The sequence below is a fragment of the Lytechinus variegatus genome, chromosome 1 (assembly GCF_018143015.1).
Source record: "Lytechinus variegatus isolate NC3 chromosome 1, Lvar_3.0, whole genome shotgun sequence".
Lineage (NCBI taxonomy): Eukaryota > Metazoa > Echinodermata > Echinoidea > Temnopleuroida > Toxopneustidae > Lytechinus > Lytechinus variegatus.
Window position 1 is genome coordinate 26691538 of NC_054740.1, and position 27420 is coordinate 26718957.

General features: G+C 36.4%; 2 protein-coding genes across 4 annotated transcripts in view; one reads left to right on the top strand and one right to left on the bottom strand.

Annotated features, from left to right (window-relative positions):
- Window positions 1-1408: 1408 nt before the first annotated feature.
- Window positions 1409-19415, top strand: LOC121430036 (TBC1 domain family member 19-like; the record flags this gene model as incomplete). The annotated part of the gene is made up of 8 exons (XM_041627310.1): window positions 1409-1495; window positions 2865-3012; window positions 6305-6382; window positions 10456-10565; window positions 13220-13311; window positions 14036-14151; window positions 16251-16406; window positions 18790-19415. Coding segments are annotated over 7 exons (768 nt in total), but the record flags the coding sequence as incomplete, so codon positions are not given.
- Window positions 19416-19619: 204 nt separating this feature from the next.
- The window catches only part of LOC121410277, a 56959-nt gene continuing 49158 nt past the window's right edge, over window positions 19620-27420 (bottom strand). For all 3 annotated transcript variants that reach the window (XM_041602260.1, XM_041602278.1, XM_041602269.1), the window contains 4 exons: window positions 26833-26940; window positions 23298-23354; window positions 21959-22048; window positions 19620-19840 (listed from right to left, as the gene is read on the bottom strand). In XM_041602260.1, coding sequence (XP_041458194.1) covers window positions 19700-19840; window positions 21959-22048; window positions 23298-23354; window positions 26833-26940 — 396 coding nt within the window. In that variant the 3' untranslated portion in view covers window positions 19620-19699. The remainder of the gene's footprint in view (window positions 19841-21958; window positions 22049-23297; window positions 23355-26832; window positions 26941-27420) is intronic.

The window sequence follows — 27420 nt, forward strand, 5'->3', positions numbered from 1 at the left end:
CTTTGTGAACACTCCCCCCCCCCCGGAAAACTAAAAGAAAAGCCCCTTAAGTCACCATAGGGTACATTGTCAGCTATGATAAAATTAAATGGAGCACAGTTTGTATGGTGAGCTTAAGATGTTGCCAGGAGAGTCTTTTTTTTGTCCCCACGTCTGTCTGAAAGCTCCTAAATTGTATGATTGTATGAGGCAATTTGTGGGGGTACAGTTTAAAGATCAATTTGGCGACCTTCATTGTGTCATTGGAGGTGATTGGGAAGATGAAGAATCTTACTTCTGGAATTGGAAAGGGGGTGGCAAAGATTGATCTGGAAAAGATTGGGATTTGGCCGCAGCCAATCTGGAGTTCTAGTTTATGGTGCAACTACATGTATTGGCAGGAAGCTAGAACAATCCTGCTCTTATTTTTGAGCATTGGGTTATTTGCAATAGGAATCTTCATGTGCAATATGTATTTAAACAGATATGATTTCACTCACAATTATAGATGAATTATGCATGATTTATAAATTGGGGCCCGTATTTATGTAGGTCACATGGTAAGGTCAAAGGTCATTTTCAGGTCAACGTTAAAGTTTACATGCAAGTCTCTCTTATGACACCTAACTCCACAACCGTAAGTCGCTTTACAACCAAACTTGGATGGTAGATGGACTTGGGGGACCTGCATGTTATGCTGCAGTCTGAGGTCACATGGTAAGGTCAAAGGTCATTTTCAGGTCAACGTTAAAGTTTACATGCAAGACTCTCTTATGACACCTAACTCCGCAACCCCATGTCGCTTTTCAACCAAACTTGGATGGTAGATGGACTTGGGGGACCTGCATGTTATGCTGCAGTCGGAGGTCACATGGTAAGGTCAAAGGCCATTTTCAGGTCAACAATAAAGATTACATGCAAGACTCTTATGACACCTAACTCCGCAACCATAAGTCGCTTTTCAACCAAACTTGGATGGTAGATGGACTTGGGGGACCTGCATGTTATGCTGCAGTCGGAGGTCACATGGTAAGGTCAAAGGTCATTTTCAGGTCAACGTTAAAGTTTACATGCAAGACTCTCTTATGACACCTAACTCTACAACCGTAAGTCACTTTTCAACCAAACTTGGATGGTAGATTGACTTGGGGGATGTGCATGTTATGCTGCAGTCGGAGGTCACATGGTAAGGTCAAAGGTCATTTTCAGGTCAACATTAGAGTTAACGTGCAAGGCTCTTATGACAAGTGTAATTCCATCCCAGTCATTTCACAATGAAGTTTCAATATAATTCTCTTGCCCGCCCTCGCAAATTACGATATTTCTGGTTATTTTCATAAGTGGGCGAGACACAAAATTGCTTTTGCCTTGTTTTATGTATATCTGACTCACACACACACCTACTCTCTCCCTCTCTCTCTCTTTGATCTCTCATATACAGGACAAGCTTTTCTATGATCAGCTGAAGCATTATGTATTCCAGCATGACCTGCTTGTTGATAATCTCTACTACAAAGTAAGAAAATCGAAACATTGTACTGTACTGCATTGTATTGTGTTTTTTATTGTATTTATTTTCTGTCAATTTAAAACAACAAAAATTGATAATAGTGACAATAATAATAATAATAACAGCAACAACAATAGTTATTACATGATAAATTATAACAATAGTAATAGTAATAATGATGATGATAATAACAGTTCTTGTATTTTGCTATCGCTTTTTCAAAGTCAGAATCCACTTGGCCACAATGCCCCATATGTTTATAGTTACAAAGAAAATATCACTAAAACGACAGTTTGATTTTCCTTCATTTGACAATTTTTTTATTGTTTAAGGTTTAAATTTATCTAAAAACTTAACTGCTTAATTTTGATCTTCCAAGAACTTTATCAAATGGCAAATCATTGCAATGCCAACAATTATTTACAAAATTGTATAAGCAAAATTTGCTATACATGTACATGTACATTACCATGTAATATTTGGTATGGTAATTGAATGTGTATAGTATTTCAGTTAATGATTTTTACACAAAAATAAAAGAATTCAGAGGTATATGACTTTGATTCATAAACATAACTTAAAATTGTGGTTTAATGCCATGGTCAGGTTTCCATCAATGTATCAAATATATTTTGAATAGACATCAAGACATGTTTTTTTTCTTTTTAATATACATATACCCTCATTCAGTCATACCACATCTTGTGGGTGTTTCACTAAGCTGTTTGTCAGTTACAGGCAACTTTAAAAGTGATTGTTGACCACTTTTGTGCTTAATCAGTGGGCTCTGTCTTACAAAGAGTTAGGTTGATCCAATCAATGATCCAATCAATCGTAACTCTATGGAAAACCATTTTTTCTGTAGGAAATTTGCACAATGTCCTTTATAAACAAAGAGAAGCACAGTGAATTTTCAAGAAAACAATGAATGCATGAATGTACTACATCATAGTTAGAAAATATTTTAGATCCGTTAACTTGCATTCCCAGTCATCAACTTCATACATTGAATTCTTACCTGTTGAGATTGAAATTCTTTAAGTTAACAGAATTTGAATGCAAAGTCTGTTATTGTGCAAACTTCTATTAGAATGATAGCATATTTTTGAAGAGCTACAGTTTATGCTAATTTATTGAAGATTAAACTTTGTTGCTGCTTCGAATTTCAAACACTTGATTATCTAAACTTGTTTGATTATTACTGACCTAAGTTTCATGATAAACAGTGTTGTATAATAATTTTGAAGAGCGTTTTTACTGTGTTAGGTGTCTGAATAAGCTTATGAAAGGCTTACTACATGTAGTTGTTCCTTAAGTCGTGCATAAATCACAAACAGTTTTCTGACACAGTTTCCCTAGTTCTTTCTTCATTCAGGATGTGAAACTAACAGCTACCAATGATGATCAGTACTTTGTCTTTGAGGACTTTCTTTATCAAGTCCTTCTTATCTTCTCAAGAGATACCAGTGTCCTCAAGCACTTCGGGAAGAGCTCTGCAACACCGGCAAAATCATACATTAGAGGTAATCACTATTGCTGTAAAATCATTGTCAAATTGGCAATGTGTGTTTCCAAATGTATTTTCTCCTATAAGGCTGTTTAGGGGAGCATAATGTACATTGTCCGCACCCATTTAAGATGGCATCATTACAAATGCGTTTCCAGTCAAATCAAAATCTCAACATAAAACAAAGTATTCCATTATGAAAAGCATATGCTGGTCACTTCTTACCCTCTGTTCTTGGGCCAGAGTATCTTGTGCCTTGAATAAAAAAAAAGAAAACTCTTTGGAATTTTATTTACCATTAATGTTTACAATAAGTGTTTCAAAATGCTTTATTAAACACACCCTTTATTTATATATGTATGGATTAGACTTGCATATTTGTGCAACACTGTGAAAGAAATTCATGCATGAGAAGATTATGAATTTTAAAAAGTTGGATGATGAACAGGCGGTATTATAAAAAGCACCTTTGGAAATGATAATTGAGAACATGGTAACTGATATTTTCTGGATAATTCAAAGACTGTTTTGTGATTAAAAGCAACTAATTCCTGTTTTTGATTTTTTGTCAATTGAAGAAGTTTAGAAGAAACTCAATGCTGTATTCTATCTGGTTTAGTACATGTATTATCTATTTTTGTACTTGCCTTTGTCAATATAAAGATACATGGATATCTATATTTTTATTTATCCCACAGCACTTTATTTGGTCTGATTGGACATGGTTTTTTTTCTCAAAATACATTTCGTCGGACACCAAAACTGACACAAGGGGTCAACTCTATCACTTTCACTTTAATTTTACACAACTTCAATACAATTCAAACCAATCGCAATTAATGGCCTGTATTCTCAACTGTAATTCAATCTCTATTTTAAAGTTGCGGTTTAACTATGGATAGCCAATTGTGACATAAATCTCTTTCAGTAGAGGTGCAAATTACCACCTCATTTGACACCAAAATAATTCCTGATTGTCTGGGAATAAAGAATATTAAACTTTGTCTTCACAAGTAAGCATGAGGGAAGACCAAAAATAGACATCAGAAACCTAAAATGTAAAGACCTGGTCACACCACCCGAGCGTTGTTGGAGCAGTCGTGGAGCGGTAGGGAGAGAGGGTCGAATTTCGCTCACAAAATTGGGGAAAAAATCGAAAACAAAAAAAAACAATCAAAATCGAAAATGGTGAGCGGTAGCGAGCGGCGATGATTATTTCTCTCTGCTCCACGACCGCTCCAACAACGCTTGGGCGGTGTGACCAGGCCTTAAACAACTGTTAAAACATTTTTGGCTTCCCATATTTTTAGCAAAGAATTAGACCATGGTCAAAGGTAACAAGGCTTCAGAATAAGGGCCGATGTCTACAAATTGGAAATTTCTCCACAGCAGGGCAATGTCAATTTGAGACCAAAAGAACAGGGCATAACTTGTCTCCACGATGCTTCATACATTTGAAACTGTTACTGTTAATTGCACTGAAACCCAGTTTAAAAGAAAAAGAAAGAATATAGCACAGGATATGCCAAAGACTCCCCAGAGACTTGAATGGTTCAGGGAAAAAAATGGGAGGCTACATCCAATTTCCAATATCTAAAGCATTCATGAGAAAATGTAAACCGATCTTGACATATAGTGGCTCTAGGCAGATGCCATACATTACTTCCCATACATTAGAAAAGTGATTCTTTCCAGTTGTATCTATTCCATTTTTGTTTTTGAAGTAACCAAATATTTCAAGTGCCTAAACTTAAAAGAAAAAAAAATGTTAGGTGCTATGTTACATTGTCAAGATTGCATAGAGAATAGTGTTATGTATAGTGAACTGTGTTAGCTTTATCATTGCGTTTGATTCTGGTTTGTTACTCAGATGTAATTTGGTTCAGGTACATGTAACTAACTGTTGCGGGTATTACAACAAGAATAATTGATGATAGATCTTGACAGAGGGTATATGGCATGTGTTTGAAAATCTCACTTTTGTATTGTACTCGATAGATTTATTTTTTTTTTCATTTCAAAATCCTGATATGTAGCAATGTTAAATGAAGAAAAGAATTCTTGTACAATTACTAATTGCTATCTCATTTTAAAAGAATACTATTTCTGATAATTATTCTCTCTCCTAATTTTGTCATTTAAGTGAACATACAATCGTTATACAGGAATTAAAGAAAAATTTGTTCTGAGATTATTGCATCTATTGCTCTACGACGTTTAATTAGGTGTCATTACCCCCTCAGTTAATTGTTTATTGCAACTTTCTTTTTCAAATATACTGTCACAGCCTTAATTAATTTGGCAAAGATGTTTTTGTCACCACACTTGCATCAGTAGGGGAGACCAGGGTTAGTTGGAATATGAGGTAAGTTGGAACATTGTAATTTTCTTTTACGCCTGTAAAATAAATTTAGGGCAGTATTGCATAAATTTGTTTTACAGGAGTTAAAGAAAATTACAATGTTTCAACTTACCCCATTTTCCAACTAACCCCAGTCTCCCCTACATCCCCCCCCCCATTATTCAGTAAAAATTGGTCTTTTTAAAATACATTTAATTAGTGTGTTTCCTGGTATGCTGCTGTACTGACACACCAGTTTACAGGCATAAGCTGAATAGAAAATGTATTAGTACAAGGTCTGTATTAACACGATGGTTAGCATTGCATTCATAATGAGAATTGACATCTGCAATATGTGCCTTGTTTTAGCATGATGGTCATTTAATGACATTGTTCATTGTTTGCATGCTAATATGTGAAGATGTGGATGAAGGTAGACTGAAAAAATTAACACGCAACGTTCATCCTCAGTCAGTAATTATCAAGGAGACATGTACCAATTTGCTCAGATTATAGTAAAGAAAAGAAATACATATATGAAGGCGAGAAAAAGAAAGAAAATGTTGATTGACGAGGTGAAAGAAATGCTAGAGGAAAAACATTCACCAAATCCATGAAACTCTGCTCATTGTTTGCATGCTAATGTGGAAAGAGTAAATGAAAAAGTATACTTGAGAAGTCAGCATGCAAACTTGATCTTTGATCAGTACTTACAATGGAGACATTCACCCATTTCCTTGGATGGTTAATGAAAAGAGAGATGAAGAAGGACAAAAAAGTTATCGATAAGGTGCAAATAAATAATTCAGAAAAAAAATCCCTAAAAACGTGATTACTTTTTGCTAAAAGGCATCCAAATTCCTAATAAAGAGGTAGGCCTACACTATTTGAATCAATACTGGGATGATTTTTTTTTTCCTACATATTTTTTTTGTTATCTGACCCCCCCCCCCTCTTTTTTTTACAGGAATGCTAGGGGTTGATGAGTTTGCTGTTGTGTATCCACCGAATGGAGTCATCCCTTTCCATGGATTTGCCATGTTTGGTGAGCGTTAGACCTTCAAATCTGCCTAATAACTCTGGCTGAGTTTTGGCTAGAATTCAAGATAAATATCAGTTGTTGTAACATTCTAAAAATTAGCTCGAACAGAATCCAATGAAATTTCCACCCAAGTGTTTGTATTTATCTAAATAAAATGTATGTGCCAGTTGGCTCTGGAAAAAAAATTGTAATTGCTGAAAAATGAGACAAACAATTCCATAAAATGTTTGGTATCTTTCCAAGCAATATAGTTTGATAACAGAGTGGCGATCATTATCTCTAGAGTTCAGGGGCCAGTCTTACAAAGAGTTGCGATTGATCCGATCAATGGTAGCTATGGAAAGCCATGCAGCAACGTCGACATCTGAAATACATGTTTGTTCAAAATATATTCTGGAAATGACATATATTCATACATTAATTGTTTTCTTGACAATTCAGTACGCTTCTCTTTGTTTCCAGAGGACATTGAGCAAATGTCCAAAAGTAAAAATTATGACATTGATGGATTTCCATATAATTGAGATTGATCGGATCAATTTTAACCCTTTGTAAGATGGGCCCAGACGACCTGCTTGAGAAGATGTTTCATATAAACAAGCATATTTTCTATTTTTATTGCGCGACCTTTTGAATTCAAATCTGATTTAAAATCTGTAGATTTATCCAACAAAACACATCTTTGGTTTATAAGTCCTTCACACCACAACGATTTAGGGACACATTCATAAATATAATCTAGTAATGAAATGGAATGGTGACCTTCACTTTTGGGGGATCTACCAAAACTAAAGGTACATGTTGGCTTTGAATCAAGACAGATATGCATTAGATTCTGAGATGTATAGTTGTGATTTTAATAAACTACACATCAACAAGTTTAGCACCTTAAACTGCAAGTGGACGATTTTAGCACAATTTGCGTTTGCTCAGTAATTTTGTTCAAATCTCTCCATTTGTCACAGTAAGGAATGGTGTGGGTTCAGAATGGAGTTTTCTAGATGTTTTTCATGTGATTGTTATCAAAGTTTCAAGCGGAACCACCCTTGAGTTATCCCTTTGATATGAGAGAGGGAAATTCCCTTGGAAGAAATTGAAGTTGGAGGCATCAAGTAACATGGTGAAGATACCCTGCACATCTATTTCATAGCTTTCATCATGTACTGAGATATGCCTATATAAATCAGTTATATTATTTTTAATTGCCATACAAGGTTCCCAGCCCATCAGGGAAATCAGGGGAAATTATTTGATTTTTTTCCAGTCAGGGAACAATCAGGCAATTTGGTGAAAAATACCTCAAATCAGTGCAAAATGCCTCAAACGAGAGAAAAATCAGGGAATTTTGATCAGCCCTAAAGTCAAAAGCATGGTAGTCAGTCAGACTCTGTTATATTTTGTTGCTTATCAAAACAACATCCATTGTGAATGACTGGTTATGGTGGTACTACATGTAATTTCATGTAGTTTAACATTATTGTTTTTATACTGAAAATACATGTAATTCACTGCAACAACGTAGAAAACATGCAAAACTTTTTTTTATTGCAAGCTTTGTCAGTGGTTTCAATTTAGTTGTGATGGCTTATAGCTTATTTGCCATAATATGTCACATAAGATTACATGAACTATAATAGGTCAAGATAAAATGAAATCAAAAATCAAATCAAAGATTTATACATCAAAGAATGGATAATTAAAAGCTTTTTATCTTTTCTTCAAGCAAAAACTTAAGTATAAACAATGGATTTCATGTAAGCATTGTAAGCATTTTTAATCAACTGCTTTGCCAAAACTAGCACTGTCCTAGTTTATCCTAGGCTATTAAATTGAACGAGGACGTTGAGCATGGACCTTCCTTGTGATGCGTTTCCATGGCAACTAGATGATAACACCCTAAATCAAGTGTCAGGCTAGATTTACATATTTTGCAGTGGAAATCATAACACTGTAATTCATCCAGCTCATAAGGCATCCACCATAAAAAGGATATTATTGAGCCGTGCTTGGAGATTTATGAAGGGATACTGACTTTATGGGCAGTATGAATCACATTGATGGATCTTGATCCTAATGAAGATGCGACTCTAGACATGTCTTCCACCATGATTCAGTTTAAATAGACCCATTTTCTTGTTGTCTTTTTTCAACCACTGTTAAGGAAGGTTTACACCAGGGGGGGGGGGGGGTGGGTGGGGGGGGGTTTGGGGAGGGGGACAGTCTAATATATTACTGCACACATGCATGACCCCAAAAACGTGTTTAAAGGGGTGTTTTTTTTTTCAGTTTTGGACGCGGGCCGCACATGCACTAGTTAGGGTGTCAAAAGCACCAATTTTTCAAGAAAAATGGTGGTTTTAAAGGACTGGTCAATCGCAGGGTCAAACGTATTTAGGGTATCTTTTTTCCAAAGCTTTTTGTAAGACTAGCAAACACGTTTAGGGTATGTTTTTTTCCCCTAGGTCATATTCTGGCGACAACTTGTTCAGGGGTCATATTTTGTAAATAAAGCCCACAAAAAACTTGTTTAGGTTGTTATTTTGCACACAGACAAAAACCTGATTAGAAGGTGTTTGGAAATAGTTTGGTCACACATATATACAGCAATATATTTGACTGCCCCCCCCCCCAAGGTTTACCAAGATGCCAGTCATTAGGCTTTTGCCTGATATTCAGGCTTTATATTGGGGCTTTAACATGTTCTGGCTTCTTTTTCAATCCCAGTGAGTAAAAGTGTCTGACAGCTCTGGGTATACAAGTTTTTGTGTGTTATTCTTTACATCATTTATCCAAGTTACTCCAGTATGATGAGAATAGGAGGAAGGGAGGGGTGTGAAAGCATGAAATGAGAGGATTCGGAGAGGGGTGGGGGGAGAAAGATAAATAACACACAGACTAATTCAAGTCAGTTTAGAGATCGAGGCAGGGATATTGAGACATGGGGAGAAGTGAAGAGAACCAGAGAGAGGAGAATAAATAAATGTAATAATATTCCGCATTTATATAGCGCTTAATACATCGGAACGACGTCTCTAAGCGCTTTACAGACATATTATTACCCCGGTCATTGGATCCTTGCATGCCCGTATACAATGTATGCACCTTCTCCACTCCCTGGGGAGCATTCCAACAAGAGTTCCAAGACTCAATTACTAGGCATACTACATATAGGCTTTCACATCCTACCGGGTACCCATTTAACACCTGGGTGGAGAGTGGCAAAGTGTGGATTAACGCCTTGCCAAAGGACGCTAGGCCATGGTGGGATTCGAACACACGACCCTCTGATTACAAGGCGAGAGTCAGAACCGCTACACCACGACGCTTGAGAGAGTTTGGGGGCTGGAACTGAAGATGGAGTTAGAGAAAGAATTTTGAACCTGGTGTTGGGCAGAGTAAATCACCCAAATCTAGTTGAGAAAACTTCTGATGCACATTTCATGTATTAACTAGTTGAATGTGATCAGAAGAAAAAGACTTCTACTTGTAGTTAGTTAATGTATAATTTCTTATTTTATTGTTATCATGATCAATTCCAACTCTTTGTCATGATAAGATAGAAAGTCATGCTAGAATTTAATATAAAACCAGCAATTGTTAAAGAGAGGGAAGGAGAGAGAGAGAGAGAGAAAGGAGAAGAGATTGCAGAGGCAGTATGCAAGACGATTCTTATTCACAAAATTAATTGAAATCCTAAACGGAAGCACCAAGTTTCTACCCTCGAAACCTACATGGAAAAGATATGAGGAATTTTTATCAGCACTCGATCTCAAATTATTATCCATGTTAATCTGCCATATCCCCCTCTGCCCCATTTCCTGTTTAATCAATATGAATAATTCATTTGTTTCAAAGATGGAGTATGTAGGCCGCGCGACTCCGCTCCCAGATAACTTGCAGGCACTTCACTGGGATGTCCAACATCAATCATAACCTCTGCGTTCGTTATCATCGTTGATTAGTGAAATGTCACTTCTTATCTTGTAGCCCTTCACTCATGCATGTATAAGTTATCTGTTTTATTTTGTTATATGTATAAGTTATCTATATTATTTTGTTTTTCTCTTTGCCATCAGTGGCCCCGTTATGTTTTGTCTACGACCAGCCACCGGATCTCTACTACGTCTTCCGTGAATTCTACATGAGGCACCTGTTTCGCCTCCACACCATATCTTCACATCCTCAGGTATGATAGTGGACCACAATTTACAATACTGTAGATTCTTAAATTGTATGATTTACTCACCCCCCCCCCCCACACACACCTCCCAATATTGCGAAAGAACTAAGGCTAGGTGTACATGTATGTATGCAAAGGATTTTTTTTAAGTACTCATTTATTTCGACTAGAAATATCTGTTTCTTTCCTATCCATTCACCATCACCTTTGGAACGTTTATATCATGCAAACACAAAGTGATTATAATATTGATCAAAGCATCTCTGAATGCTTTAAAATAAATGTGTAAGGTTTACCCAACTTTAGCTAATTCTGTTTTGAATAGTTTGTATTCAAGGAATGAACCTGTTAGGTAGCAACTTAATGACCAACACCCGGTTTTAGTGTGTCAGATTTAAACCTGGGTCTTGGTGTACTTTTACCCTTTTTACACAGGATTTTCTTAACCCCGGACTATCGCTAACCCCGTACTATCCTTAACCCCGTACTATTTTTTTCCTTTTCACACATGCCAAATTGTTATTGCTAACCCCGGATAAGGAATGCTTGCTTTTTACACACGAAACTCGCTAACCCCGGACTAGTGGTTTTTGTCGATCATTCGTAGTACAAGTACTTCACTCGTACACTTTTTACACACGCTAAAATTTCCTTAACCCCGTACTATAGGTGGGGCTAAATTGCTATTTAGCCCCACCTATAGTACGGGGTTAAGCTTAGCCCACTTTCGTTTTACACTAGCGATCTTAACCCCGTACTATCGCTCTTAGCACCGCAATTGCTGGGATAACCCTGCTTTTTTGCAGGGCCAAATAATCCCGTACTAAAGGTGGGGTTAGCCCACTTTGCAAAAAGGCTGTGTAAAAAGAAAGTGGGCTAAGCTTAACCCCGTACTATAGGTGGGGCTAAATGGCAATTTAGCCCCACCTATAGTACGGGGTTAAGGAAATTTTAGCCTGTGTAAAAAGGGTATTAGTAAGATGTTCTTCCTGCTCCTCAACTCCGTCTGTAGAGTTGTGTAAAATTCCTTATAAAGTACTTTCAAGTTTGTTACACACAGATTTTTTTTTAACAATAAGAAATTTAGGGGAACAGGCCCTGTACATATAATGTATTTTACCCCTGGAAATACTAAGTCATGACCTTAGCTGTCTTTCTATACTCCATAGCAATCAAGGATTGACCTATTAGAGCCCATACATCTGAATTAGGGGATTAAAGTGGCAATAGTAGAGATTAGCTTAATCACCTCAAATGACTTTGACCTTTAGACATTAATCTTACAGCCTTTATATCGATCATTTTTCGTAATCCAAGGTGTTTTTTGAGAAATGCAGATGCAAATCTAAAGCAGATGTTTTTTTTAATACCTACATGTATGAACTTGGTAAATATTTGTACACTAATCTACTACCATTTCCGCAGCGCAACTTGTCAGTATTGTCAATTGTGGGACATTTGTCCTAGAAATAGATGTAGCGATCCATAACAGATGTTTCCTAAATCAGTTGATATTATTCAAGTATGGAAACCATAGAGCCTCTGATCTTTCTCTGTTTATCTGTTGATATTACAAGTAATGTCTATAGATACATGTACACTATTGAATTTGGCATTATCGGTTCTTAAAATGGCTTTACTAACTTATGGGTGTACTAATATTGATTTTTTATTCAAATAAATAAAAGATTGGGAGAAAACCGAGTCGAAACTGGGATAGTGGAGTCTTGCTATCTCGATTGACTGTTTACTCCAACCATTTAGTTGGTCGTTTCAACTTTCTGTGATGGAGGGATTATTCCTTTGCTTTTGTTTAAAAGAAAGAGAGAAAGTACTTTTAAAGCATTGTTTAAATTAGTTGCTTATTCAAAAGTGCAATATGCATGAATATTCCCCGGCTTTAGCTCAAGCTGCAATTTCACGCACTTGGTGCACTAGAGGAATTGATCCTGTCAGGGACCCATTTACCTCACCTGGGTTGAATGCAGCACAATGTGGGGAACGTTCTTGCTGAAGGAAGTTACACCATTCCCGGGATTTGAACCTACAACCCTCTTTCTCAAGGGGGGGGGGGGTCAGATTGAGAGAGCCTATAGTACATTATTATACCTATGATTTTAAAATCAATTGTGTTATCCCATTGGTTTAATGTACATGCCGAAGGAGCTAATACGTGATATCATCTTGCAGTGTGTTCATACAGGCCCATTCTTGCCGATTCCCCCCTTGTTTTAAAGCTAACTACAGAGGGAGCTATTGCTGTTTGAGGAGTGATAAAAAAAATCATTATCATGTATTGTGCTCTCAAGTATGTGACATTATGAGGGTTTCTAAATCAGTTCACATTCTGAGGTGTAAAAGTATTGCTTAAGTGGCCCAAACATGGAGTAGTGAGTGCACAGCGCTTTGTAACAGGTAGGAAAAGGCACTATATCAAATGCCTCTTGGATTGGATTGTTATTCCTTCTGTCAACTACAAAAATAGCTAATGTCTTAGAGTAGTAGTATCATCTTGTAATGTGTACATGAAGGCCAATTCTTGATGATTTTATCTTATATTAAAATCAAATTCTGTGTTATTTATTACGTTAGATACATGTAATCAGCTAATTATACCGCTGGAGGGAGCTAACACTGTTCTTCCCCCTCTCTCTATCCAGGGTATCTTATCTCTGTGTATCCTGTTTGAGAGTTTACTACAAACCATCCAGCCGCAACTCTTCTTTCATCTGAAGCAAATCAATGCTCAGCCGTAAGTATACCAAAATTTATTCCCAGAAATGATGCCGTGCTGTAAAAAAGGCTGCGGGGCTAAAGCCAGGGTAATAATACCCAGGTCCTTAGCGCACAAGGACTTTATGACATAATGTGACATGCGCTATACAAGAACTGCATTATTATAACAATATAATCAATTTGAAGTGTTAATTTTAAGTGTGAAAATAATTCCTGCAGACACTATGCATGTACACATAGGTTCTTGTTTAATTTATTAATCAACATAATAATAATATTAATAATAAATTGGTTCTTATATCGTGCATAATCAATTGAAATTGCTCTATGCACTTTGTACAAATTGCTCTCCAATATTACAGTTACACTACAACAAAAATAAATATGTTTTCAAATTTATTTTAAAAGATTCAACAGAAGTACATGATCGAAGGTGAATTGGTATACTATTCCATAATTTGGGACCGCAAAAATCAAAACTCCCCCCCCCTTCTGAAACAACTTTGAAACATACATGTAAATAAATGAAATTGCAAATTATACTTCTTATAGCTTCCAAAACTAATATCACATTTGCATTATCATTATGAGTACACCTTAATGTTGGTTGACTGTTAATTTTGTAATTTTTACTCTGTTTTGTAAAACGTTTGTCAATTCAGCTGATACAAGCTACGATTATATGTTCTAATAAATCTTGACTTGAATTGGCTTTATATTTTTTCCTGATCGTTTTGTAGATTGAAGATTGCTTTTAAGTGGATGATGAGGGCATTTTCTGGTTACTTGGCCAGCGATCAGCTTCTTCTTCTTTGGGATCGGATCCTTGCCTATGATAGCACGGAACTCCTTGCAGGTAGGATGTGGGTATTTTATATTATATTGACTGACCTTGAGGGAGATAGTGTATTTGTGATCAGCCACTCCAAACCAACTATGACTCCCAGGGAAAGTTCCCTTTATACTAGTGATTTGGTCTTCAAAAAGCAAAAAGTAACAACTTCGCTTATCTGAAGAATGACTATTTTTCTTCATACTGTCAAAATTTTAGTAAATTTCCAATTCATCCACTGCCAAATCGTCCACTCACCACATGGTCTACTTTCCTTTAGTCTAATGCCATTCCGTCCATCAACATTTCATCTAACAACCATTTGGTCCAATCATCATTTGGTCCAATCATCACTTTGTCTAATCATCATTTCTTCTATTACCATTTCATCTAATAAACAGTTGGTCTAATACCCCTTTTCTTTTCATTCATTTTGCAAAATTAACATTAGACCAAATGGTATATGGACTAAATTGCTATTGGAACAACTGGTTATTAGACAGAATGGCATTAGAATAAATAATAGTAGACCATGCAGTGAGTGGACGAACTGGTGATAGACCAAATGGTAGTAGATGGGTTGCCCGGTGGGGTCACTCACCCGCAGAGGAGGACGCGTATGATCGTTACCACAAATGCAAGTAACACCCTATTGCAGTCAATTTCAAGGACGTTTTGTGAAATTTACCCCCGTATTATCACGCAAAACAAGGACAAAATTGCAGTAAAATGGTACCTTGAAACACCCCTAATTATAAGATTGTAAGGACACTTTTGCCCATTTCGCAAACTTACCCCTATTTACCATATTTCAAGGACAGGGCACTTATACCCTTTCCTCATTAGAGGAAATTGCAACACATGCGTCAGAGTGCTCAGTCCTTAAAGATGACCAAGAGCCATGTCATACTGATACAATAATCCAAAAGAACTTTATTTTTCTTGAAAAATAAGAAAAGTAGAATTCTTTGTAAAAATAAATGTAGAGTTGTCCACATTAAGATACAGAGTATGATGAGCACGCCCTCTGCAGCTGGTGACTCGGCGACGGATTTTACTTCCCGTGATCGTTCTCCCCTTTTTTCCTGACCCCTATTTCCATCAGATCGAGGACGGTGAGCACCCCTATTTTCACTACTTCGAGGAGTGTTCTGTCCGCGGACGTTCCTTGAAATTGACCCCTTTTCCCGCGATTTTGGTAACGGTCATGCGGTCCCCAAGTCATATTGAGTGACCCCACCGGGATGGGTTGGCAATGGTACAAATTTGCATTAGACCAATAGGAAATAAAGCAAAATTTCATGTTGTAAAGTGACTGAAAAATAAAATACAAGAATTTATTTAGCATAAGTTTTGTTGTGGACTGGTTTGAATTTTAACAGAGATTTCACAGTGTGGACATCTCATGCTTGAGTATACCCAGAACTTCAAACGTTGTTTTATCCATATTTTTAGAAACTCGCTTAGTTTCTTCTGCATTCAATCAGATACTGCAGTGGGTTATTGTTGATAAACATTGTCAAGTTACATGTATATAATATTTTAAAGCATATGATGTGTTTTTTTTTCTAACTCAAATTTTGTTTTGAGTGACTTACTTCTGACTCAAATTTTGTTTTGAGTGACTTATTTCTGGTTTTAGGGTGGTTTGTCACATACATGTATTGCCCCAGGTTTATGACAAGAGCAATATTGGTCTTAGTGAGAGAAATATGTGTGGTACATGTATAGGCCTGTCTCCCAGAACTCCATACCAGTCAATATCATTATTATTACCTGTAGCTACGTGTGTAAGGCGAATAAATGCAGTGTATTATAATAATGTAGGAAAACAGGAAAATAGTCACTTCTCCTTTTATATTGCAGTAATTTTTTTTAATGTGACTGAAAGAATTTTGGAATATGTAGTAAATTCATGCATATGAAAATTGGATACAGATGCATGTATATTTAGACATCAAAAAGTTAGTGCCGCACCCCAAAATGCAGAGATTGCCTTATAATTAAGGCATTAACACTTGACCTGCTATGGGTTACCTACTTGGACCAGGTTTGTAGATATTTATCTGAATGTGAAGTTGCTGATATATTCATTTACATGTCATTTGATTTCCCCTATGTAGTTCTCGCTGTGGCCGTCTTCTGCTTTCGGCGGACCAACTTGATGGAAGCGTCAACCTTAGCCTCTGCTGAAGCCATCCTTGCCGATATCACGACCATCCAGATCATACCCTTGCTTCAAATTGTCATCTTTCCTTGACCTCGTAACCATGGCGATGGTAAGGCCTCGTTCATGCACGTTTTTTACATTTCTCATCAATATTTGATGTAGAAAAATGATGTCAGAGTCAAAACGAAGAATTAATAATTATAGACATGAAAACTGAAAAAAAAAATCAAAAATTTATCCACGTTGTGCTGCACTCAGCCCGGGTGAGATGAATGGGTACCTGGCAGGAATTTATTCCTTGAAATCTCACTGCTCTGTATAAGGCTGCGGGGCTAAAGCCAGGGTAATAATATCCAAGTCCTTTTGAAGCGCATAGGGACGTTATGACATAATGTGATATGCGCTATACAAGAACTTTATTATTATTATTATACCAAATCCCACCTCCCCCAATATCCATTTAATTTTCACCATTATTGCTCATATTACTCTTCTTTTTTTTTTAGTATTAAATTTTGAATGAGCTTGGATTAAAAGTGTACCTTCGCGGGATTCAAGAAGGTGGTGTTGAACATATGTACAGTATGTGCTGCGGACAGCTGCCTACTGACAAAATGTTATTTCACACGTTACTTGAACAGTGCATGTACTGTGTGACTGGCTGATGATTGACAGCTCCATGCAAGTTACGTTGATCTTGGTAATGAAGATTGCGGCGAGTGCACGTAACAAAACTGTCCAACAGCACCCTTTTCCATCCTGAGAATGTACATTATACACTTGAATCTTAATACCTTCAATAGAAACAAAATACTGCATCACATCATCACTCGCAAATACTTTGAATAATATTTTTATTTTTCCTCTGATAGCAAGATAAGCAATATTTGAAAAACATTTCTCAAAATCAAAAGTTCTTTCACATACAAGTAGTGCATTGAAGTTAGGCCCTTAAAGAATTTGTTTGTTGCCCTCATAATATCGCAAAGTTGGGTTGGCTGGTTTGTGTTCTTTTGTCTATTTCTTAATACTTTTGCTGCACTAAGAAATCCTTTGCACAAACTGCATGCTTTCTCACATACACATTTTTTAGTCTGCAAAAAATAGAGGCCTTAGACTTACAATTTTGTCAATTATGTAATATTTTTGTGATTTCTGTAGAAAAGAAAGATAAGGAAATTCATACATACATGCCCATTTTAAACAATTTCATAGTAAAAAGGATTTTGTCTAAAACCTCATTGAATTCACGACATAGTTATTTCTCCTTATTTCCCTCCCAATCCATAAGTTATTTGATATGAGTTTTGAAGAAATTGTAAAATGCAGTAAAATCAATTAGCTAACAATCTTGTTAAATCCCTAGCTAGTTTTCAAAATAAAATAGTTAATTCCCTTCACCAGTACATATATATTTAATATTGAATATGAATACTGTATTCGGCAAATATATATATATAAATCTTATAATTTGTTTGAAAACAAAATGCTGTGAAATTGTTAGCATAGAACTGTGACAAAAACAAACATATACACAGGTATTAAAAATATCTAAAAACATAGCAAAACATTGACATGACTTTAAATTACAAACAAATGATGTAAGGCCTATTGTTTTGCATTGGCAAGAAATGATTGCAATTCCAAAAATAAGATCTGAATAGCTATCCAATGATACACACAATTTTTAGCACAGCATTCCTACATTAAGATATGACATTAAAGGACATGGATGGCTTCCACATCATACGCATGTATACTTTAACAGTCATTTTATTTAGAATGCATTGCTGATTTTTTAAAACAAATTTTGAAGACCGTGTATGACTGTGCAATTGTAGTTGAATAACCTGGAGACCTCAGTTATGATTGGATGCTGTGACAAGGGTCTCATTTTAATTTTCATTCACTATCAGCCAATCGGATTGAAGGATTTCAGTAGCTTTTAACTGTTATCACAAATTTGTTGTGATAGCAAGTTATATGAAACTGGCTTCTGTTCCCATGCTAGCTACCGTAAATGTGAGTTCATGATTAGTCAGGCTCCAGAAATACAGTTTTACAATGTATGTTTATACGAAAGGTGATTTGTTTTCATTGACTTAAAAAGATATTACTTAATGCCTTAAAAGATCAACTATTACAGGAACTGCCCATGCACTCAATTTACATCAAGAAAAGTTGAATTCTTAAGCTTTGTCGATCAAATTTCCAATCATTAACAAACATTCAAATAAACAATTCAGTCTTTTCAAACTTTGACTGGGGTAGTAAGCACTCCTCTGATCGCTCAAAATTGGAAAAGTGTTAGGTATCTCACTTAGCACAAGGAAAGGTATCTCACTTAGCACAAGGAAAGGTCACAAACTTGGCACAAGGAAAGGTCACCATTTATTTGTAACTTACGTCCCCCCTTGTTCATTGTAACAACTTTATAATCTTAGAAACTGTTGCATTTTTTATTCTTTCTTATTGCTTTATCCCATGTACAGGTTAGGATGCTGTTGCGGATTACAGATGAAAAGGCATGTAACAGTCTTCAAATGGGTGTGAACCACCATCCATTTCCTTACATGAGCTTGTATATCCAGTGAACCTTTTGTTTGCTCTAGCACATCAAACTGCCCTGAAGGACTTGAAGTCTAGAAGGGCAATTTGAGCTGGACTTTCTTCTGGATCTTGATATTCATTCATGTATCTTCACATACCAGGGCTCTGTAACACAAAGGTTTGCGATGGAATGCAAATATGAAACAGCCGCACTGATTGGTCCCTGGTCAGTATTTCAAACCAAATGCGTGTGTAACGTTGATGTTGATTGGTCAGTTCATTTAGCGATTGATCCCCAATCTTTGTGTTACGGAGCCCAGGTCTCATTCAAATCTTGAAGGTATATGTATTATCATGGAGTGACAGTGCGAGTAATGAAGTTTCTACAGTCGCTCATAATTAAGATAAGATTATTTGCGTCTGGGACGTACCATTAACGTCACCATATGAAAGACGTGAGCGGGGATTGGACCTCAGCATCAATTTGTAACTTCCCCACATTGCGTTTCATCTGATAAAAGTCTCATTTGAGTCTCGAAAGGTATTGTCTTGAAGTAATTCTAAGCAGGACATTTTGTCCACTTCTCTGTTGTCGTTTAAGTTTATACAGCATGTGTCATTCAGCTATATTTGCACCACCGAATAGTCTCTTTCAAGTCTTTGACGGTATTATCTGGATGTTATCCCGAGTTGGACCCTGTCCTTGACCTTATGCATAGTCTTCTCCATCTCCACCTTCTTGTATCTCTGCCACTCTGTTGTCACATCAATTTTGTTGTTTTAGTTTATACGGCATGTGTCATTTAGCTATATTTGCACCACCGAATAGTCTCTTTCAAGTCTTTGACGGTATTATCTGGATGTTATCCTGAGTTGGACCCTGTCCTTGACCTCATGCATTGTCTTCTCCATCTCCACCTTCTTGTATCTCTGCCACTCTGTCGTCACATCAATGTCTTTCAGGCAGGTGTCCTGGTCGGGATACGGCTCAAACTGAATTTAAGGATTCAAACGTGAGAAAGATGGCAGAGTGCATCGAATACATGTAATTATTTAAGTGCTCTTTTTTGTCTATTGTATATAAAACAGGACTCCGGAGATACTACATGTAGTTATAATCAGATTATTTTGTACATATGAAAATTAGAATAATGCTTTGTGAGTTTGATCTGACTATGCAAGAAGGCGGATAGAAGGATAATCGATCCTTTGAAGCTTGACAACCTGAAAACATGTGCAAAAAAAATAATTGCAATTTGGGAATGGACAGGGAACTAGCATAGATTTTGGAGCACGGAAGTAATTGCTTTTTTCCACTCCTTGCTTATTTTTCTGCTGCATTGAGAATAGTTTCCATTATTCTGATTCAGCGTTCCAATAGACCAATAAGGAGACTTTTACAAACATCCAATTACACTTTGACATTGACTGTATTCAAACAGTTCTTGCCGAGTTTCTCAGTTTACATACAATTTGAATTACAAAATTGTATTGAACAGTTGTAGAGAAAATGAACATAATAGATACATTTGCATGACAAATGACTTATCTGTTGTGCTATCAAGTGAATTTTCTGCACATGTATGCAAGTACATGTACTGTACTCTGTTCTGTAGAATGTTGAGAAATTCATTGTATATGTAACTACATGTTAAACACAGCAAGAACTGTGGATGCTAGAAATTCTGAAAATTTTGAAGTGTGGTGCATTGAATCTGCATAAAACATGGAATTACCCTTACCCTTGTACTGCGTGTGTTTGATCCTGTTTCGTAAAGGACAAGTCCACCCCAACAAAAAGTTGATTTGAATTAAAAGAGGAAAATCCAAAAAGCATAACACTGAAAATTTCATCAAAATCGAATGTAAAAGTTATGACATTTTAAAGTTTCACTTAACTTCACAAAACAGTTATATGCACATCCTGGTTGGTATGCAAATGAGGAGACTATGATGTCATTCACTCACTATTTCCTTTGTATCTTTATTTATGAAATATTCTAATTTTCTCCTAATTGTTAAGTGATACAATGATTAATTCCTCCTGAACATGTGGAAATAGCATTGTTTAATATCATGTGGTTCAGTCAAGTTGGTCCTTATTGTCAAATCTGTAAAAAAATGAAATCTTGTATAATTCAAACAATAAAAAACAACAGAAATAGTGAGTGATGGACATCATCGACTGACTTAACTAGTCGTGCATATCACTCTTTTGTGAAAAATAAGCGAAACTTTAAAATGTTGTAACTGTATTTTAAATCTGATTTTGATGAAATTTTCAGCACTAGGCTAGTTTGATTTTTCTCTATTTATTCAAGTCAGCATTTTCCTGGGGTGGACTTGACCTTTAGAGACTTCATTGGTACATGCACATATAAAAAGGAATGTATAAAGTTTCTATAAGAAGTGTACTTTCAGCTTATCAAATTGAATGATTTAAACAGCTTTAGTTTTAAACCGTTATTGTAAATTTCTTAATATAGCAAGTTTTATGAAACAGGGTCCAGGGGAAGGTGACACAAAGGTTAGTGATTAATTACAAGTACTTAATGAAATTGCCTATTAAGATCCTAGACTGCCTAGGAACCAATTAAAATTGCTCTTTCAAATTAGAGATTAATTGCTAACCTTTGTGTTACGGGTCTTGGGTTACCTTTGATAAGGGCCTCGTCTTACAAAGAGTTACGATTGATCCAATCAATCTCAACTGTATGGAAATCCATCCATACTATATATTTTTTCTACTGGAAAATGTCTGTAGTTAATCTCAGACTCCTTAGTTAGCTTAGAGTATCACACTTATTCTTCAAGAGCATGATGAATACATGTATATGAATATCTATCATATCTAGAAAATATTTTGAACAAACATGCATTTTAGATGTTGACGTTGCAGGCGCCCGTTGCAGAAAGAGTTGCAATCAATCGCAACTCTAAAATTCATGTGTGACTTGATTTTCAACCAATCAGCAGCGTGCATTTGGGACTTGCGTTTGATTTTTTGACTTGCGTTTAAACGCAATTCTTTCTGTAATGCACCCCTGGTCATCCATAGTTGTGGTTGATTGGATCAATCGTAACTCTTGATAAGACAGGGCCCAGACTTACCCTCATTTCAATCTCTGTGAACACTCTCTCGTCTGCGTACTTTAGGAAGAATGATTTGCTGATCTTTATTGCTTCGGCTCCTTGGCTTACCTGATATCCAAAAAAAAAAAACGTTACCAAAACTTTATTCACAATTTTTTGAAAATTTTTGCCTAAAAGTGCTGTCATAGCTGGACAATTTAGGCATCGTGTGCTGATGGTGTCGCTGGTGACACTACATTTGCTCTGACAACAATTGCTCTGTGCTTTATTTCGTCTAAGATGTAGGGTTGGGTTTAAGGTTGCAATAGGGTTTTATGGTAGGTTTAGGGTTAAGTTTAGGATGGGGTATACTAGTGTTAAATCCAGGGTTGAATTTGGCCATACCATTAGCATGTGGAATTTTTGCCTTGGCAAATATCATGAAACCTTGCTCATCACGAAAATTTCCCGTTTGATTCTCGACCGCACTTCGCACTGCAAACTGCGGTCGGATACCCCGTTTTTCGTTTGGAAACTCTCAAACAACATTTCCAACCCTGATAAACCCATCTTGTCTCAATTTCACCACCACGGGCCAGCCAAACGAGCGTTGAGCCAAGGACGAAATGATAAACAACAGCTGTGCTATTACGTAAGACTTGTCTGCCTGTAGAAGGATCTTCGGAATTAAATTATTGTATTCGATATTAATCACGTTTTCAAAGGCATATTACATTCAGACATCCAATACTAGTCCATTTTCAATTTCGAACGAAGAAAATCGACCTCGAAATAAGGAAAGTAAGCGAATAAAAATGACGGCATGTTTTGCAGAAATCGAGCTCAGCGCTGCGCATGCATCCCGTCGTGTGTGGCCCCCTACTGTGACTGTATATGCCGGGCTCTTGCGTTATCTTCGGACCGACGTCAAGAAACAGGTGTTTTGAAACTTAAATTGCTTGCTTGGGGCATGTTAGGGTTTGTCGTATTTGGAGAAGAGAATTGATGAGAAGGGAAACCAGGGTATAGTGATCTCAAATGGAAGTTTTTCGTCATGCCTTGCTGATGCACTGTACATAAGATCAGCCTTTTTCTCATTTGATTCAATTTTTTTTTATACCAAGCATTCTTGATCAAGAAAAGGGTTTAGGCAGAACTAAAGGGTTATGCATAAAATACAGCAATTGCTAAGGCATTCACTTTTACTTGACTAGGAATTGCTTGTGCTGGAAGCAATATCTTTCAAGCAATGGCTACTTTTATACATCTGACCCAAGATGCGCGGCTCCCTTAAGGGAACAGTGTCTCTTGGCAAGGTGCATCATTACACACACATTACATCCATATGAACCTTGAAGAGAAAATAGAAAAGACTCACCAAACTGACTTTGTCACTTTTGTTGAGTTTGTATCCAGGCATTACAGTGAGAATATCCTGTAAAAAGGAAGAAAAAATAGAAAACAAAATTATTAAAGGTCAATTGGGAACTTGACTCCAAGGAATTAACCCAATAGAAATAACCTTTTGAGCTTTTGTGGGATGTATCGTTGAATCTTACTGATTTTATTCTTTGTTGTACAAAGAATATCAATCAAGCAATGTGTATCATCATATTCTCCGTCCAGTCATATTGGGAAACACTTAATTATGGCATATTTTGGCTGTGAATATTTAGCAAAAAATATAATAATGGGTTGCATAGTTTGAAAGTAATCATTTGAAAAGGATTTATTTGTTGTGCCAAGCTGAATTAAACACAAGTTCAGTAATATCAAGGTTTTTTACTGTAATCACTTGCAAAGTAAATATTTTTTTGTTTTGGTCCATGACATTTCTTCAAATTCATATTTATTCACTCATTCCATCACACTAAAACTTTAACTCTTTGTAAAAATAATAGTATAACTGTAAAATAGTTTGTGAAAGAAAATGGCAAGTGTATATATGAACAAAGTTTATGTATGGTGTGTGAAGAGATATCTATGCAGTATCACTGTTTGTAAAATGCTTAGATGTCATTCAGATGTATCATGCGCTTTATCAGAGTGAAATAATTTTATTATTTCATTATTACTTGTATGAATATGTAATTGTAACTTTATTGTATATATATATATACATCTACAGAAAAAGAAATGTAAAAATGTCATTTTAATCATGTATAGTCTGAGTTACCAAACATTCATTTTTTATTGTACATTTTTCCTTTATGGACATGTGAATTTCATTATTGTTTTGATTAAATTATCAATGAAATAATATCTGTTTGTAGTTTAAATTCAATTAATTTGTCATTTACTTTCATTTTTGTCTCGCCCACCAGAGGTGAAGGCCAGACTTAGGGATCCAAATGTTGTCCGTCCGTCACAAACCTACTGACACATAACTCCACAACCGTAAGTCACTTTTCAACCAAACTTGGATGGTAGATGGACTTGGGGGACCTGCATCTTATGCTGCAGTTGGAGGTCACATGGTAAGGTCAAAGGTCATTTTCAGGTCAACGTTAAAGTTTACATGCACGACTCTATTATGACACCTAACTCTGCAACCGTAAGTCACTTTTCAACCAAACTTGGATGGTAGATTGACTTGGGGGACCTGCATGTTATGCTGCAGTCGGAGGTCACATAAGGTCAAAGGTCATTTTTAGGTCAATATTAAAGTTTACATGCAAGACACTCTTATGACACCTAACTCCACAACTGTAAGTCACTTTTCAACCAAACTTGGATGGTAGATGGACTTAGGGGACCTGCATGTTGTGCTGCAGTTGAAGGTCACATGGTAAGGTCAAAGGTTATTTTCAGGTCAACCTTAAAGTTTAAATGCAAGACTCTCTTATGACACCTAACTCTGCAACCATAAGTCGCTTTTCAACCAAACTTGGGTGGTAGATGGACTTGGTAGACCTGCATTTCATGCTCCAGTCGGAGGTCACATGGTAAGGTCAAAAGTCATTTTCAGGTGAACATTAAAGTTTACATGCAAGACTCTCTTATGACAACTAACTGCAACCGTATGTCGCTTTTCAACCGAACTGGGATGGTAGATGGACTTAGGGGACCTGCATGTGATGCTCCAGTCTGAGGTCATGTGGTTTGGTGAAAGGTTATTTTTAGGTCAATGTTAAAGTTTACATGCAAGACTCTCTTATGACACCTAACTCCGCAACCGTAGGTCACTTTTTAACAAAACTTGGATGGTAGATGCACTTAGGCGACCTGCATGTTATGCTGCAGTTGGAGGCCACATGGTAAGGTCAAAAGTCATTTTCAGGTCAACATTAAAGTTTACGTATAAGGCTTTTATCACAATTGTTATTCCATCTAAGTCATTTCATACAATTCTGTTGCGTGCCCTCGCAAATCACGATATTTCTGGTTATTTTCATAAGTGGGCGAGACACAAAATTGCTCTTGACTTGTATTGTAATTTATTTGTAGCCACTTAATCATTGATGGTAAACTGTTGATTGGTTAACACCCACTTTAACTGCGTTCCATTCGATCTCAACCCACATTGGTCTAACCCTGCTTCATCTACAGCCAGTTCATCTTCATACCAAATGGTTTAATTCAAATTTAACCTATTTTCTGTTTTGTCTAATCGCCAGTATATGCTACACCAATTTCATCTAATATACACTTAGGGTGTGTTGCAAGAAAATATTTGCAATCAATCGCAAATATTCTGTTGCAATTTTACAATTTATTGATCAAAATTAACTATAGCAAATAAGATTACAATCTTTGTTTCATGGAGCACATTAGCAATCAGTCGCAAATTTTCAATTGATTGCACGACATATGCTTCATTACGTGAAACCCCTATTTGGATAAAGACCGCACTTCAGATTGCAAACTGCGGTGTTATACCCCATTTTTCGTTTGAATCTCCCAAATATCATTTCCAAGCCCTTATCACCCGCGCTTGGCCAGGTAATCCAGGGGTAATCCCCGCTGTCTCAATTTCACCTCCACAGGCCAGTATATGAGCGTTGAGCAAAGGACCAAAAGATAAACAACAGCTGTGCTATTAGGTAAGACTTCTCTGCCTGTAGTAGGACTTTCGGAATGAAATTATTGTATTTGATATTTAATCACGTTTTCAAAGCCATATTGTATTCAGTAATCCAATGTTAGTCCATTTTCAATTTCGAACGAAGAAAATCGACCTCGAAATAAGGAAAGTAAGCGAATAAAAATGACGGCATGTTTTGCAGAAACCGAGCTCAGCGCTGCGCATGCATCCCATCGTGTGTGGCCCCTGCTGTGACTGTATATGCCAGGCTCTTGTGTTATCTTCGGACTGACGTCAAGAAACAGGTGTTTTGATACTTAAATTGCTTGCTTGGGGCATGTTAGGGTTTGTCGTACTTTGAGAAGGGACACCGGGGTATAGTGATCTCAAATGGAAGTTTTTCGTCATGTTGATTTCGGGAACGAAAATAGACTTGTAATTGATCGCAAGTTTCTTGCAACGCCCCTAAGGTCTAATACCACTAAGTCTAAATGTGACCAGCAACCCCAAAACCAACAATCAGTCACCCAAATTGGAATTTGAGATTTTTGTTGAGTTTGAACAAGCACACCCTAAGCTTTAAAATGATATAAGATTTATCAAATTTGATCAACAATAACTCGCTCAAATTCTTGGTTGAATGCAAAGAAAACAAAGCAAGAGCTTCTGAAAATAAAGAGAAAACAACATTTGAAGTTTGTGTTCACTCAATAATGACATGTGCACACTGTTCAATTTCAATAAAACTTCCAAGCAGTCAACCAAAAACTTGTGTCAAAGAAACTCTGTATCTTGTTTTCTATTCAACTTTACTATTCAGAATTTACAGTATAAAGATTAAAGGTAAGAATGTAGTTGCAGCAAACAGTTATTTCATTGCTATACTCACAAAGATATCTCCAGCTTCTAATTCTCCAACTCTAACACAGAAAGGAGTGTCTGGATGGCTCCCACTCCTTACACACTGGAGAATGCTTTTACTTCTGAATACAGTATCCTGTAAAAAAAATCAAAAGTCAGTACTCGGTAGATATTCCATGTACATCCCTTACTAATAATACTGCTGTTTGGTTGTTATAAAGAGAACTGCATGATGAATTGTTGATCTACCCAAGTATGTGCTAATCCCTCAAGTTAAGGAGTGCTACATCTAAATAAGTAGAGTAGAATTTGTCAAGTGAAATGCTGAAAATTTCATCAAAATCTGATAACAAATAAATTTATTGAATTTGAAAGTTTAGCGATATTTTGTGAAAACAGTTATATTTACATCGTTTAAGGCACTTTAAAGAGACAAGGTTCCAATGCATTTGCACTTTGTAATATTATTGCTGTAGAGCTCTTAAAGGTAAATTCCAATTTTGGTAACGATATCAAAATGAGTTCGTACAGAATCCAATCAAATGACCACCAAAGTGTCTGTATAAATAAAACATATGTGCCAAAGGATTCTGGAAGAAATTGTGTAATTGCTGAG